At 45.5% G+C, this 13323-nt stretch overlaps 1 protein-coding gene across 4 annotated transcripts in view; it reads left to right on the top strand.

Annotated features, from left to right (window-relative positions):
- The window catches only part of LOC123854795 (uncharacterized), a 31315-nt gene that overhangs the window by 12426 nt on the left and 5566 nt on the right, over positions 1-13323 (top strand). Inside the window, exons 5-7 of one of the 4 annotated variants that reach the window (XM_064595734.1) lie at positions 5917-5982; positions 9709-9898; positions 12927-13046. In XM_064595734.1, coding sequence (XP_064451804.1) covers positions 5917-5982; positions 9709-9898; positions 12927-13046 — 376 coding nt within the window. Of the gene's footprint in view, positions 1-3222; positions 5983-9664; positions 9899-12926; positions 13047-13323 lie in introns of all 4 variants that reach the window. The other 3 variants (XM_064595736.1, XM_064595735.1, XM_064595737.1) reach the window with 3 other exon arrangements.

The raw sequence follows: 13323 nt of genomic DNA, 5'->3' as shown, positions 1-13323 counted from the left end.
CCCAGCGTGGGGCTCGATCCCGGGACCCTGGGATCATGACCCGAGCCCGAGGCAGACGCTGAACCGACTGAGCCGCCCAGGCGGCCCTGTGATCTCTTCTCTTGACTTCTTTCAGATTGGGTTAGAAATCTTCCATTAGGCTTCTATTACGATTAGTCTATTATTCTACTTTTCCCTCTGTTGGTCTGGACGTTACACACTTTTTCTCTTCTTTTACTGGCCAAGGACTTAAAAGATCCATTCTTGATTTATCAAAGCCTCGTGTTAATTGGCACTTTTATCTTCATACTAGACAATGAAAGGATCTCGGAATACTTTACCTTCATTTACCTGTCATTTTATATGCTATCGTTTTTGTGAACTTTCATTGTGTACATATACAGGTGTATGGATATGTATTGAAATACAGTATTACTGTTTTCTACACGAAATGTTTACTGAGATTTATCTTCATATCTACTCCTTCTCTGCCTCCTCAACTTTCCATATGGGGTCATTTTCCTTCCTTCTGTCTGAAAAACATCCTTTAGGACATTCTGTCCTGTTAGAGGTAACACCTTCCAATTTTTGTTTGCCTAAAAATGACTTTATTCCACCTCATTCTTAAAAGATATTTGTCCCCAGGAATAGAATTCTAGGTTGAGCCCTTTTGTCACAGTAGAGGGCATCAAGCCACCAAGGTCTGACCTCCGTACGGTCTGGTGAGCAGTTGGCTGTTCATCTTTCTGTTTAATGCATGCTTTTAAGTTTGTTTCCTGTGTCTTTGGTTTATTCCAGTTTTACTATGGTATGTTTAGGTGTGGATTTTTTTTTTTTTTATAGTAATGCTGCTTCAGATTCTTTGGGCTTTTAAATTTGTGGGTCCGTATCTTCAGTTTGGGTAAATTCTCAGCCGTTGGGCACCCTCATTCTCTTTCTCTTTCCTTCTATGACTCCAGTGAAGGTATATTGGACCTTCTCACCGTAATCCCTGTGGTTAAGTAGTAACCTTAACCTCTCACTTTCATCCCTTTGTCCCCCCCGCCCTGCCCAGGCTTCACTCTGGATATAACTTGTATTTCAGTTCACCAAGTCTCTCGTTAGCTGTGTAATCTCCCATTAAATAGATACCCTATTTTTCAGTTAGAGACTTTCCATTTGTTTCCTTTTTTATAGTATGCCAAATATGTCTCTTTATTTTGCTTAAACATTATTTTAAAAGCTGTATCTGATGACGTCTGGCAGGGGCTTTCTCTGATGCTGATCTCTGAGTGTGTCACCAATTCCCTGTATTAGATTCCCGCTGCCCAAATACTTAGAGTGGTTTCTGTTTTCCTAGTTGGCATCTGACTGATACACTGCTATCTGCCAAGCTCTCAGCCCTGGGCCTTACAACTTTCTACAAGTTTTTTTTTCACTGCCTAAAGCTCTCCTTTATATTTTGTTAACTTTCAGCAAAAGGGAACTTGATTCAGGGGCGCCTGGGTGGCTCAGTTGGTTAAGCGACTGCCTTCGGCTCAGGTCATGATCCCAGGGTCCTGGAATCGAGCCCCATGTCGGGCTCCCTGATCAGCGGGAAGCCTGCTTCTCCCTTTCCCGCTCCCCCTGCTTGTGTTCCCTCTCTCGCTATGTCTCTGTCAAATACATAAATAAAATCTAAAAAAAAAAAAAAAAAAAAAAAAAAGGCCAGCAAGAGGAGATGCCTGAGAAAAAGAAAACAAAATCTTGTTCGCGGGCGCCTAGGTGGCTCAGTTGGTTGGGCGGCTGCCTTCGGCTCAGGTCATGATCCTGGAGTCCCTGGATCGAGTCCCGCATCGGGCTCCCTGCTCGGCAGGGAGTCTGCTTTGCCCTCTGACCCTCCCCCCTCTCATGTGCTCTCTCTCATTCTCTCTCTCTCAAATAAATAAATAAAATCTTTAAAAAAAAAAAAGGAACTTGATTCAGGAACTACAAAGTTTGTGGTCTAAAGCTAGGAGTCTAAAGTGAACACAAACTGGAAAAAAGAATCCCTTCTCAAAGACCCCTAGGCTTAGTAAATAATTTTTGGATAATATTTTTTGGGGGGAACACTGCCATCCTCCCAATTTTGTTTCAGTTGGCCTGTCATCAGGCAAGTTCCCTTTCTCCTTCCACAAAACAATATCTGAGATACATATGTTAGTTATTTACTAATCGTTAAGTCATCTTGAAGCTGTTTCAATTACATATTTAAAATTTTTCAATCAAAGTCACTTATTAAAAAAAATGTTATTTCTTAGAGCCTGTCGTCTGAAGATACAATTAAAACAAAACAAAACAAGACACTTCAGTGAGCACAAACCTTGGAGCTCCTAGGTTCCAGCTTCCTTATCAGGAGGGTTTTTTCCCTCTAAAAATAAAGATAAAAGTATGTTACAACAGAAATACTATAATAGCAATACTCTAACATTTCTTCCTGTGATCTTACTACCCTCCTCCCCATCCAAAAAAAAAAAAAAAAGTTTTTTTAAGCTACTTTTTTTTTTTTTTTAAAGATTTTATTTATTTATTTGACAGAGAGAGACATAGCGAGAGAGGGAACACAAGCAGGGGGAGTGGGAGAGGGAGAAGCCGGCTTCCTGCTGAGCAGGGAGTCCGATGCGGGGCTCCATCCCAGGACCCTGGGATCATGACCTGAGCCGAAGGCAGACGCTTAACGACTGAGCCACCCAGGCGCCCCATTTTTAAGCTACTTTTAAGAGGAAGAGTTACATCATTCCCCAGTTTTGCTCTCACTTCCCCCCACATCTAGAATCTTGGATGTTACCTAGTTTATTCTGTCTGGAGAAATGCTGACTAGTGGGGCTTTGAGGAGCAACCTCAGGGCCTTCCTCGTCCCCCAGCCCCTTAGCCCTCTCTGAAGTCAACTGACCCTCTCGTGGCCTGTGCGGAGATCTGCCCTTGGGCACACCAGCCCTCGACTTAGACCACTCTCCAAGACTAACAGTGCCTTAGTGCCTAATCAGTCAGGGGAAGGGGACAGCAGACAAACACCATCCTAGAACTTCTGCACAGAACATAGTCTTGATGACTAAATGGGGCCTCCATCTGGGGATCCCTGCTCACCTCTTTTAGCCAGTCCCGAACTGCAGTATTTCAGGTGGGCTGCAGACTGGTGTGAAGGTACCAGAAACATACACCCATTGTAGGGTTAGAATAAGTTCCTCGTTTAGTTAACCAACTTGAAAATATTTTTTAAAAAGATTTTATTTATTTATTTGTCAGAGAGAGAGAGAGCACAAGCAGGGGGAGCGGCAGGCAGAGGGAGAAGCAGACTCCCTGCTGAGCATGGAGCCCAACATGGGACTCGATCCCAGGACCCTGAGATCATGACCTGAGCCGAAGGCAGATGCTCAACAACTGAGCCACCCAGGTGCCCCAACCAGCTTCAAAATCTTATCAGAAGCAAGATAGCATCTGGGCAGGATTCAGCACATCACAGGGATGTTCACGTTGGTGCCCAGGGTCCCTAAGTGGCTAGGATCTGACCAGATCTGGAGGTTGGTTTTTTTTTTTTGGTCAGGACACAACCATTTTAAACTCAAGATAACATAACTGTTTTGGAATCCAAACCAATAATCTGTGCAGTTATACTTTCAAGAATTTGAACAGACAAGAGGTTCTCACTGGTCCTGAACCGACCCAGCAGCACCAGGAGCACATGAAGCGAAGTCTACTTGAGATGGCGCTTTGCACTGTTCAAAGGGGGCACTTTTGCTTCCAAACTTTTGCTTTCGATTTTTCATGCATTAATGTGGTGGTTCTCCTTTCTGCAAAAGGACATAGACATCTTTTGCATTCTTTCTAAGGGCTTCCTGGTAACTTACTGTATTACCATAACTGAACCAGTTCCCAGTGGTAAACGTTCGGGTTGTTTCAGTTTTTTTGCTAGTATAAGCAGTTTTGCAATAAAATATATTTTCTCACCCTTACAGAAATTTATCTGAAGGATGCATTTTTTTCCTTTTTTTTAGAATCATAAAAATTAAACTTTTTTTTTGGTTTTTAAAAAAAATTGTATCTGACTATAGTTGACACACAATATTACATTAGTCTGAGGAGTACAACATAATGATTTGACAAGTTTATACCTTATGCTATGCTTAGCACAAGTCTTACCATACAACACTATTACAATATCATTGGCTACATTTGAAGGTTACATTTCTAAAGACAGATTGTTGAGTCAAAATTTGCCTTAAATTTTTGATAGTATAAACTTGCTATCCAAAAATATTGCAACAACTTATACTTCCAACAGTAGCGTATAGAACTTTCTATTTCCCCCACCTTCACCAACACTAGGTATTATCAACATTTTTCATCTTTGACAAGCTGATATTTGAAAAATGGTGTATGCTGGTTTTTTTTTTTAACATTTTTTATTTATTTATTTGACAGAGAGAGACACAGTGAGAGAGGGAACATAAGCAGGGGGAGTGGGAGAGGGAGAAGCAGGCTTCCTGCTGAGCAGGGAGCCCGACACGGGGCTCGATCCCAGGACCCTGGGATCATGACCTGAACTGAAGGCAGACACTTAACGACGGAGCCACCCAAGCGCCTTATACTGGTTTTTTAAATATTGAAACTGTCTCAAAGTAAAATAGAAAGTACAATATAAAACTCCTTTTCTTCCTGAACCATTTGAAAGCTAAGTGGCTGACCAGACACCCCATCACCTTTGAATACTTTTAGTGTATATTTCCTACAGGCAAGAATCTTCTACATCACCACCATAAAATCATCAAAACCAGAAAATTAACATTGACTCAGTACTACCATCCAATGTCCTGACCCCATCCAAGTTTCTTTAATTGTCCCAGTAATGTCCTTTGGAATAAAAATATTCAGTTCAGAATCCTGCATTGTTAACTTAGTATCTGCATCTTTTTGGTCTCCTTCAATCTAGAACAGTGCTCCCATCCTAGAACAGTGGTTCTCAAGCTTGCGCAAGTGTCAGAATCATGTGGTGGGCTTGTTAAAACACAGACTACTGGGTCCTAGAGCTGATTTAGGGAGTGGCTAAGAATTTGCAGAAAATTCTCAGCTGATTCAGATTCTGTCGGTCCGGGGACCACATTTTGAGAACCGCTGTTCTAGAGCCTCTTTACATTAAAGTCCACCAGCCTGACTGGCCCCTGATTGCTCATGCATCAGTAGGCTTGTGCACAAGGTGGAAGGTGAAGACGTAGTCTTATTTTCTTAGAATTTAAAATAATGCCCAGTGATGGGTATTAAGGAGGGCACGTACTGCATGGAGCACTGGGTTTTGTACGAAAACAATGAATCATGGATCACTACGTCGAAAACTGGTGATGTATTGTATGGTGACTAACATAACATAATAAAAAAAAAAAGAATTTAAAATGATGCTTCCTACTACCAGTAGGTCGTGTTTTTAAAAAAGGAAGTACTAAATGTGGTTGTATTAGTTTCCCATTGCCACAATTTGGTGGCTTAAAACAACATACATTTATTATCTTAGAGTTCTGGAGACCAGAAGTCCACAATGGGTATCTCAGGCCTAAGATCAAGAGGTCAGCAGAAGTTGCATTCTTTCTGGAGGCTGTAGAGGAGAATCCATTCCTTGTCTTTTCTAGCTTCTACGGACTGTCTGCATCCTGCTCATATGGCCCCCTTCCATCTTCAAAGCCAACAATGGCCAGACAAGACTTTCTCATGCTGCCTCAATTTTGACTCCCTCTTTCACTTACAAGAACCTCATGATTACATTGGGCCACTGGGATAATCCAGAATAACACCCTCATTTCAAGATCCTAAACATCTGCAAAGTCCCTTTTGCCACGTGAGGCAACGTATTCACAGATTCTGAGGATTAGGACATCTTTGGGGTCCATTACTCTGCCTACCATAGTGAAGACCACTAGCTGTCCACCAAACTCTGTCCTTCCCTTCTAGGGGCACACAGCTAGACTGCATTTTCCAGTCTTTTTCTGCGAATGGGTGAGGTCTCTCAAAAGGAAGGTGAGTGTAAGTGTGTGTTCTTTCCATACCAGGCCTGCAAGAACCTCCTTTGCATGCTCCTCCTCTTCTTTCTGCTTCCTTGGGACCTTAGAGGACGGGGGGCCTGGGTAACCACTGACCTGAATACCCATCCTGGACTATTAAGTGAGCAAAAATTAAAATTCCGTAGCACAGACACTACATTTTAGAGCCTTGCATTTTGTGTCTACTTGTTTTAGTAGTTGATCCCTCAGTAGTCAGTCAATCCTAACTAATACATCAACAAATGAGAGTATTTCTTCATAGGCCTTTGACTCCTAATGCCCATATTTTATAAGACCTAAGCCTCCTACTTCTCTAAGAAGACCAGGGTCCTCTGAAATAGGCAACCATCGTTTTTCACCTCCTCCCTTTGAACATTTATTGGACAACAGGTACAGGGCAGGTGATGGAAATGAATGCCTGTGGGATGCCTGCCTCTTTTGTCTTGCTGGGCATACTTTCCTCTCTCTTGCTGCCTTTTTAAACCAGGGCTCCTTCTCCAACTCTACTGCCCTCACCAGCTTCTTCAGCTTTCTCCTCTCCACTGGCACTTTAGCTTCCGCTTTCCAACCTGCTGGCCTTGACCCCAGTGTTGAGTCAGCCTTGCCTTCGCTCTGCTGAGCCAGCAAACCACTTCTCTATTCCTCTGCCTCTTTCCACAATCAGACTCCACATGAGCTGGGGCCTCATTTTGGTAGAAGTCCAGAGATGGGAGGGAGCGGAGATTGACCTGGTCTGGGGCCTCAGGGAAGGACACAACGAAGAAGCAGTGTTCTAGCTGACAGCTGAGGCTGAGGCTGAGGAGGCATTAGCCAAGCCAAGGAGGAAGAAGAAAGTTACAGGCAGACACACTACTAGAAAGAGGCTGCACCAGCAAATACACGTGGTAACTGGGGTGGGTCAAGGATGTGTGTAAAAGAAGGAAAGTGCTCCAGGGACAGGGCAGGGGTTGGAGCTAGGGTATGGAGAAGCGTTGGGAAGCGAGGTGTGCTAGGCAGGGGGCTAGAACTCCTAAGACAGCCTGGATTGTCGCCTCTGCAAAGCTCTGCGGCCTGCCAGGCCCCGCCCCCGGCCGTGCTCTGCAGTAGGAGCTCAAACCCACAACCCAGCCAAAGCAGTTAGGGGCCTCCAGAAGTGTGACCTGGGGTCCTGCGCCCTGCTCGGCCGCTTTAGGAAGTTTGGGGACCCGGGTTGTGACTACCAGCCCATTCTAATTTGTAAAAATGGAAGGACGACCGAGAAGATGGGTGATGGCCACCAAGGCTCCTTGTCTCCCAGCTTGTGCGGGGGTAGATTTCCATCCCAGCGGAGGAGCTTAGGAGAAGGCAGGGATGTGTGGGGCTGCGAGCAGAGAAGCCCTGGGTTGGATTCAGTCTCCCTATTCCAAGGGCTGAGCTGTTCTGGGGCCCACCCACAAAGATCCCAGATATGGCAGTGGGGGAAGGGGGCTGTGAGCCCTGCAGAACAGCTCTTGGCACATAACCACTTCGTCCAAGCCCTGCATTAGGAGACTGGAGTAGACGCTAGCATAGTTTCCAAGAGGTCAAGGCCGTGTCCCCGGGACGGCTCCTCCAGCCCTCTGCAACTCCTGAGTGGGACAACCTCCAGCTCTTCTAGCCAACACGTGAGGATGAGGGCCCTGCCTCCCCGGCTCCTTAGGAGGGTAGGAGCCTGGCTTCCGTAAGCACCAGTTAGCAAACCCAGATGGCCTAAGCCCGCATGTGTATCTTTCCACTCCCTGATTCTGCTCACCACCCCTGGTGACTGCACTCAGAGCAGGATGGGATTTTTCAACGTTGGGATTCTTAGTTTCTCCGGAGATCGAGAACTCTTTGGTATGAGTGTGGGAGAGGGATCGGGTGGCAGAGCAGCTGAGCTTCATGTGTGAGGAGGTGCGGCCTGGCTCTGGACAGTTACCTACCCCCTTACCTCGGGTTCTGCTTGTCAGAACGTGGTGGCCAGCTCCGGGGCGTAGCCAGTGCCTCTGGCTGTCATTTCATTGATTTGAGCTTCTCTTCCTGCCTCGGCACACGAATCTGTAAAATGTTTATGTGTAGAAACTTACTTTTTTTTCAGATAGAAATTTAGATATTGCTCTCAGACGCAAGTAGGGCTTCTTTCTTAAGAGTGGGGGGTTGGGGGGCTGCCCACAGGTCTGACAGGCTCTCCAGGGGGAGCTGAATCACCTCCCAAGAACCAGGTAGGGCAGAAACTACTGACCACTCCCAGGCACCGGGCTCACCTTCTTCGCTGAGCAGTCAGACCCCACCCGGCAGAGTTCAGGCAGGGCACCTGTTCAGCTTCCCTCAGGCCTCTGGCCAACGCGATGTGAGCAGAAGTAAAAGGGCAACTCTCAGGTGATTCCCTGAAAAGAAATCTCGTAGTCCTCTGCTTCCTTTACTTCTTGCACCTGGCTGGGAAAGGGGACAGCTGGAGTGGCTCTTGAACCCACGGGTAGATATTACGTATTGACGACGTGAAACCAACACATCAGCATCATTGACGTGACCTTGGAGAGTCGGTCTCGTTAAAGCCAGTGTGTCTGGGTCTTTTTGGAAAGTGGCTCAGCCAGTTGCATAACCAGGAGACCAAGGCTCAAAGGACGAGTTTGATAACTTACACGTTCCCTACTCTCAGCCCTCAGCCATGCTCAACGTATGGAAGGCCATTTCACTTATGTTCACATGTGTTCCCATGTGGCTTTGGCCCACTTTTATTTTATTTTTTATTTTATTTTATTTTATTTTATTTATTTTATTTTATTTTATTTTATTTTATTTGTTATGTTATGTTATGTTAGTCACCATACATTACATCATTAGTTTTTGATGTAGTGTTCCATGATTCATTGTTTTCATATAACACCCAGTACTCCATGCAGTATGTGCCCTCCTTAATACCCATCACCAGGCTAAACCATCCCCTCCCACCTCCCCTCTAAAACCCCTGTTTGTTTCTCAGGTCCATAGTCTCTCATGGTTCATCTTTCCCTCCAATTCCACCCCCCCTCATTTTCCCCTTCCTTCTCCTAATGTTCTCCATGCTATTCCTTATGTTCCACAAATAAGTGAAACCATATGACAATTGACTTTCTCTGCTTGACTTATTTCACTTAGCATAATCTCCTCCAGTCCCATCCATGTTGATGTAGAAGTTGGGTATTCATCCTTTCTGATGGCTGAGTAATATTCCACTGTATATATGGACCACATCTTTATCCATTCATCTGTTGAAGGGCATCTTGGCTCTTTCCACAATTTAGCTATTGCGGACATTGCTGCTATGAACATTGGGGTGCATATGGCCCTTCTTTTCACTACATCTGTGTCTTTGGGGTAAATACCCAGGAGTGCAATTGCTGGGTCATAGGGTAGCTCTATTTTTAATTTTCTGAGGCACCCCCACACTGTTTTCCAAAGTGGCTGTATTTGGCCCACTTTTAAAACTTCCTCAACACCCTCCCCCAATAAAGAAGTCTGCAGGTTTGTTGAATGAGAGGATCAGAAGAGTTGGTTCATCATCCAATCAGGCATCAATGTAGATGCTAATTTCTGAAATGATGTAAGAAAACAAAGGAAATCAGTAGAAAATCTGATTTCTATTTCCTTTTCTTCTTGCATCATTTCCTGCTAGCTCCCACCTTTCTTTCTTTATTTATAAGGAGAATTTTCCTCACTCCTCTTTCCCCTTGGATTTTCCCTGGAGTGCCTACACAAGTTGTTCAAACATGTGACATCACGTGGGTCCGCAGTGACGGCTCATGGAAAAGTAGGACATAGCTGGCTGATGGTGATTGAGTACCAGGAGATGGTGACACCGCACGAGAGCAGGGACCTTCCTGCTGAGACACTGCTAAACCTCAGGGAAAACGGAAAATGTCAAGAGTCACCTCCAGGTAAGAAGCAGCTGTAAAAAGAAACGTAAAGTGTTTAGCAGACTTTCTTTTCAAGTTGAAATGTTAATAATTGCCATCCTTTATGAGTCAGCCATAGGTCTAGGAGTCTCCCATACACAGCATCTAATCTTTACAGGATTACTCAAGGTGAACATTCTTATTCACACTTTACAAATGAGACTGGAGTTCAGAGTAAGATTAGGGATTTGAACCCAGCCTTGACCCTTCCTCCCCCCCCACCCCCATACCACCCTTCCTTCCACTTCAGACAAGAAATATAAAGTATTAAAAGCTGGCCTTGGAGGATGTGACTGATTTTATGTGTCGTTTTAGCTGGCCATGGTGCCCAGATATGTGGCCAGACATCCTTCTGGATGTTTCTGTGAGGATGTTTCTGGATGAGAGATTAACGTTTACATTGACAGATGAAAGCAGATTGCCCTCCATAATGGGGGTGGTCCTCATCCGATTAATTGGAGGCATGTGTAGACCAGACAGACTGACCTCCCCTGAGCCAAGAGGAATTCTGCCAGCATTGAGCATTCAGACTTCAACCCCAGCATCAGTGCTATTCCTTGGGTCTCCAGCCTGCAGATTTTGGAGAAAACAGTGTTCGCAGAGATCAGTGCCGGTAGATCACAAACCGAAAGAACCAGAGAGGAAGTGAAGTTGATTTGCTTCATGTGTGAGGAGTAAACTGCTCCTGCTCCCGATACTAAACTGCTTTCCTGCATCTTCAGTGGTTTCTCTGTGAATGGCACAGGGGGTAGTGAGCTAGGTAAAGAGGCTGGCGCCAGAGTAGTGTCCTCTCCCAGTGTGTAATCGCGTATCCGTGGTGGAGGTCCTCTTCCTGGGCTCGTAGGGGGACGACTTTCCCCAGGCTCCTTTGCAGGTAGGGGTGATGATGTGACCGGTCAGTGAAAGGTGGGTGGTATGATGTAAGCTACTTCCTGGCTTGGCCCACAACATTTTCTGTAGACCTCCAGCTCTCTCTTCGCCTGTTCCCGCCGCCTGGGAAGTTCATACTCAAAATGAGTCGACTAGAAGATGGAGGAGGGTCACCTGCACCGTATTCGACACTGTATGAGCAAGAAATAAACCTTAAAGCACATCAACTCGCTTCCTAGGCTGGTCTGTGCTGACAGAGGCAGCACCCACTAGCCTCCATTGGTTGGAGGAAGCTAGGCTGCTGGAACAAAGAGAGTCAATGATGCAATGTTGTTAGAGCAACCGACTGATCTGTTGGCACAAGCTGGGCCAGTGTGATTATTTTTGCAGGTGTCTCAGTTTGGATGATAAATTATAGGGACGCCCTATTTAAGGAAAAAAGAACTTTAAGTCTCTCTCACTTCCCAGTCCAAAGTGAGCTCTGTTGCCTGGCAGCTCTGTCCTCTGCAAGCTTCAGGGCACTGCTGTCATCGGGATGGTTGGAGCTGAGCTGCTGCCATGCTGAGGTTGTCATCAGCGATTTTTTTTTTTTTTTGAGAGAGAGAGTGAGAGAGAGTGAGTGTGCTCAAGGGCAGGAGGGGCAGAGGGGGAGAGAGAGAGAGAAAATCTCAAGCAAACTTCATGCCCAGTGCGGAGCCTGCCATAGGGCTTGATCTCATCACGCTGGGATCGTGACCTAAACCGAAATTAAGAGTCGGATGCTGAACAACGGAGCCACCCAGGCGCCCTGAGTTTTTGACTTTTTTTTTTTTTTAAGATTTTAGATATTTATTTGACAGATAGAGAGAGAGCACAAGTAGCAGGAGCGGCAGGCAGAGGGAGAGGGAGAAGCAGGCTTCCCGCGGAGCAGGGAGCCCGCCCGATGCGGGGCTCAATCCCAGGACCCTGGGATCATGACCCGAGCCAAAGGCAGTCGCTTAACCGGCTGAGCCACTCAGGCGCCCCAATGACTTTTTGACTTTTTAGTCTTCTGATTCCCATGGTTAAAGAAAGACCAAAGTGGAGGCCACAGTTTGAATATACCCCTAGCCCAAGCACTCTTAGTCATGTAATTGAAACATAAAACTGTCCTGATTTTTCAATAATGCTGATTCTCACCTTAACCAAAATTAAGCTTTCTTCACGTCAGCATAACCTATAGCTTCCTACTCACCTACACACACTTAAGCTAGAAGGAATATCAGTTTCTAGAAACCAATCACAAGAGAAAACAATGTATTTCCTCATGCTAAGTTGCCCTGGAACAGCTGAGAGGTAGGCGATAACCACTTACGGTTTGAAGTCGTCCTGTTCACAAATAGTTTGTTTTCTGGCTCAATAAAATATTCATATCAAGTAAGTCTCTCTGGATTTTTCTCTTGACACCATTCTAGACTGTAAGCACAAAGAGATCAGAGTCCAAGGCTTTTTGTTTCTTTTTTATTGTTACGTTAATCACCATACATTGCATCATTAGTTTTAGATGAGGTGTTCCATGATTCATCGTTTGTGCATAACACCCAGTGCTCCATGCAGAACGTGCCCTCCTCAATACCCACCACCAGGCTAACCCATCCTCCCACCCCACCCCCTCTAGAACCCTCAGTTTGTTTCTCAGAGTCCATAGTCTCTCATGGTTCGTCTCCCCCTCCGTTTCCCACCCTTCATTCTTCCCCTCCTGCTATCTTCTTCTTCTTTTTTTTCTTAACATATATTGCATTATTTGTTTCAGAGGTACAGATCTGAGATTCAACAGTCTTGCACAATTCACAGCGCTCACCATAGCACATACCCTCCCCAATGTCACTTCTTATTTTGAGATCATTAGATTCATAAGCAGTTGCAAGAACAGAGATCCTTTACGTAGTTTCTCCATAATTGTAACATCTTGCAAAACTCTAATATAATATCACAACTAGGCTGTCGATAGTGGTACAAGGCCAAGATCTTGTACAGATGTCCTCAATTTTACTTGTACTCATGTGTATGTTATTTAGTTCTGTGCAACTTTATCACGTGTTGATTTGTGTGACCACCACCACCACCACCGTCAAGACGCAGAAAGGCCGACTTGGCTTCTGTTCACTCTCCCTTCCTCCAGCTGCCAGAGCAACATCTGCCACAAAGCAGACCCTCCGCAAATGCTCGTTGAGTGAATGGATGAATGCTGTGCTAGCGAGGGTTCTCAGAAGCCGCAAAGGAGATGCAAAAAGCCGCCAGTGTAAGTGACATACCTACAACAGTCCAGAGGTAGGACTGCTGGGGTCCTACCATGTGCCACTGGGCCAGGTGGTTGCTGCAGCCCACCGCGTCCTGGGCTGGTGAGCGGGGAAAGTCAGAACAAGCCCAGTCCTTCCAAGTGCAAGGCCTGGAGGTTGCACTCATTGCTTTCCCTCACATCCTTTTGGCCAGAACTGAGTTGCAAGCACATATCAGGCTACAAGGGAGATGGAGGCTGATGGTGTTATGGGGCTGCCGTTATTCCTCCCCTCCCTGCG

Source organism: Mirounga angustirostris, unplaced genomic scaffold, assembly GCF_029215605.1.
Source record: "Mirounga angustirostris isolate CCGP_5_RB_7025 unplaced genomic scaffold, mMirAng1.0.hap1 SCAF_7, whole genome shotgun sequence".
Classification (NCBI taxonomy): Eukaryota; Metazoa; Chordata; class Mammalia; order Carnivora; family Phocidae; genus Mirounga; species Mirounga angustirostris.
Note: the sequence above shows the minus strand (reverse complement) of the source record. Positions and strands in the feature narration are given on the sequence as shown.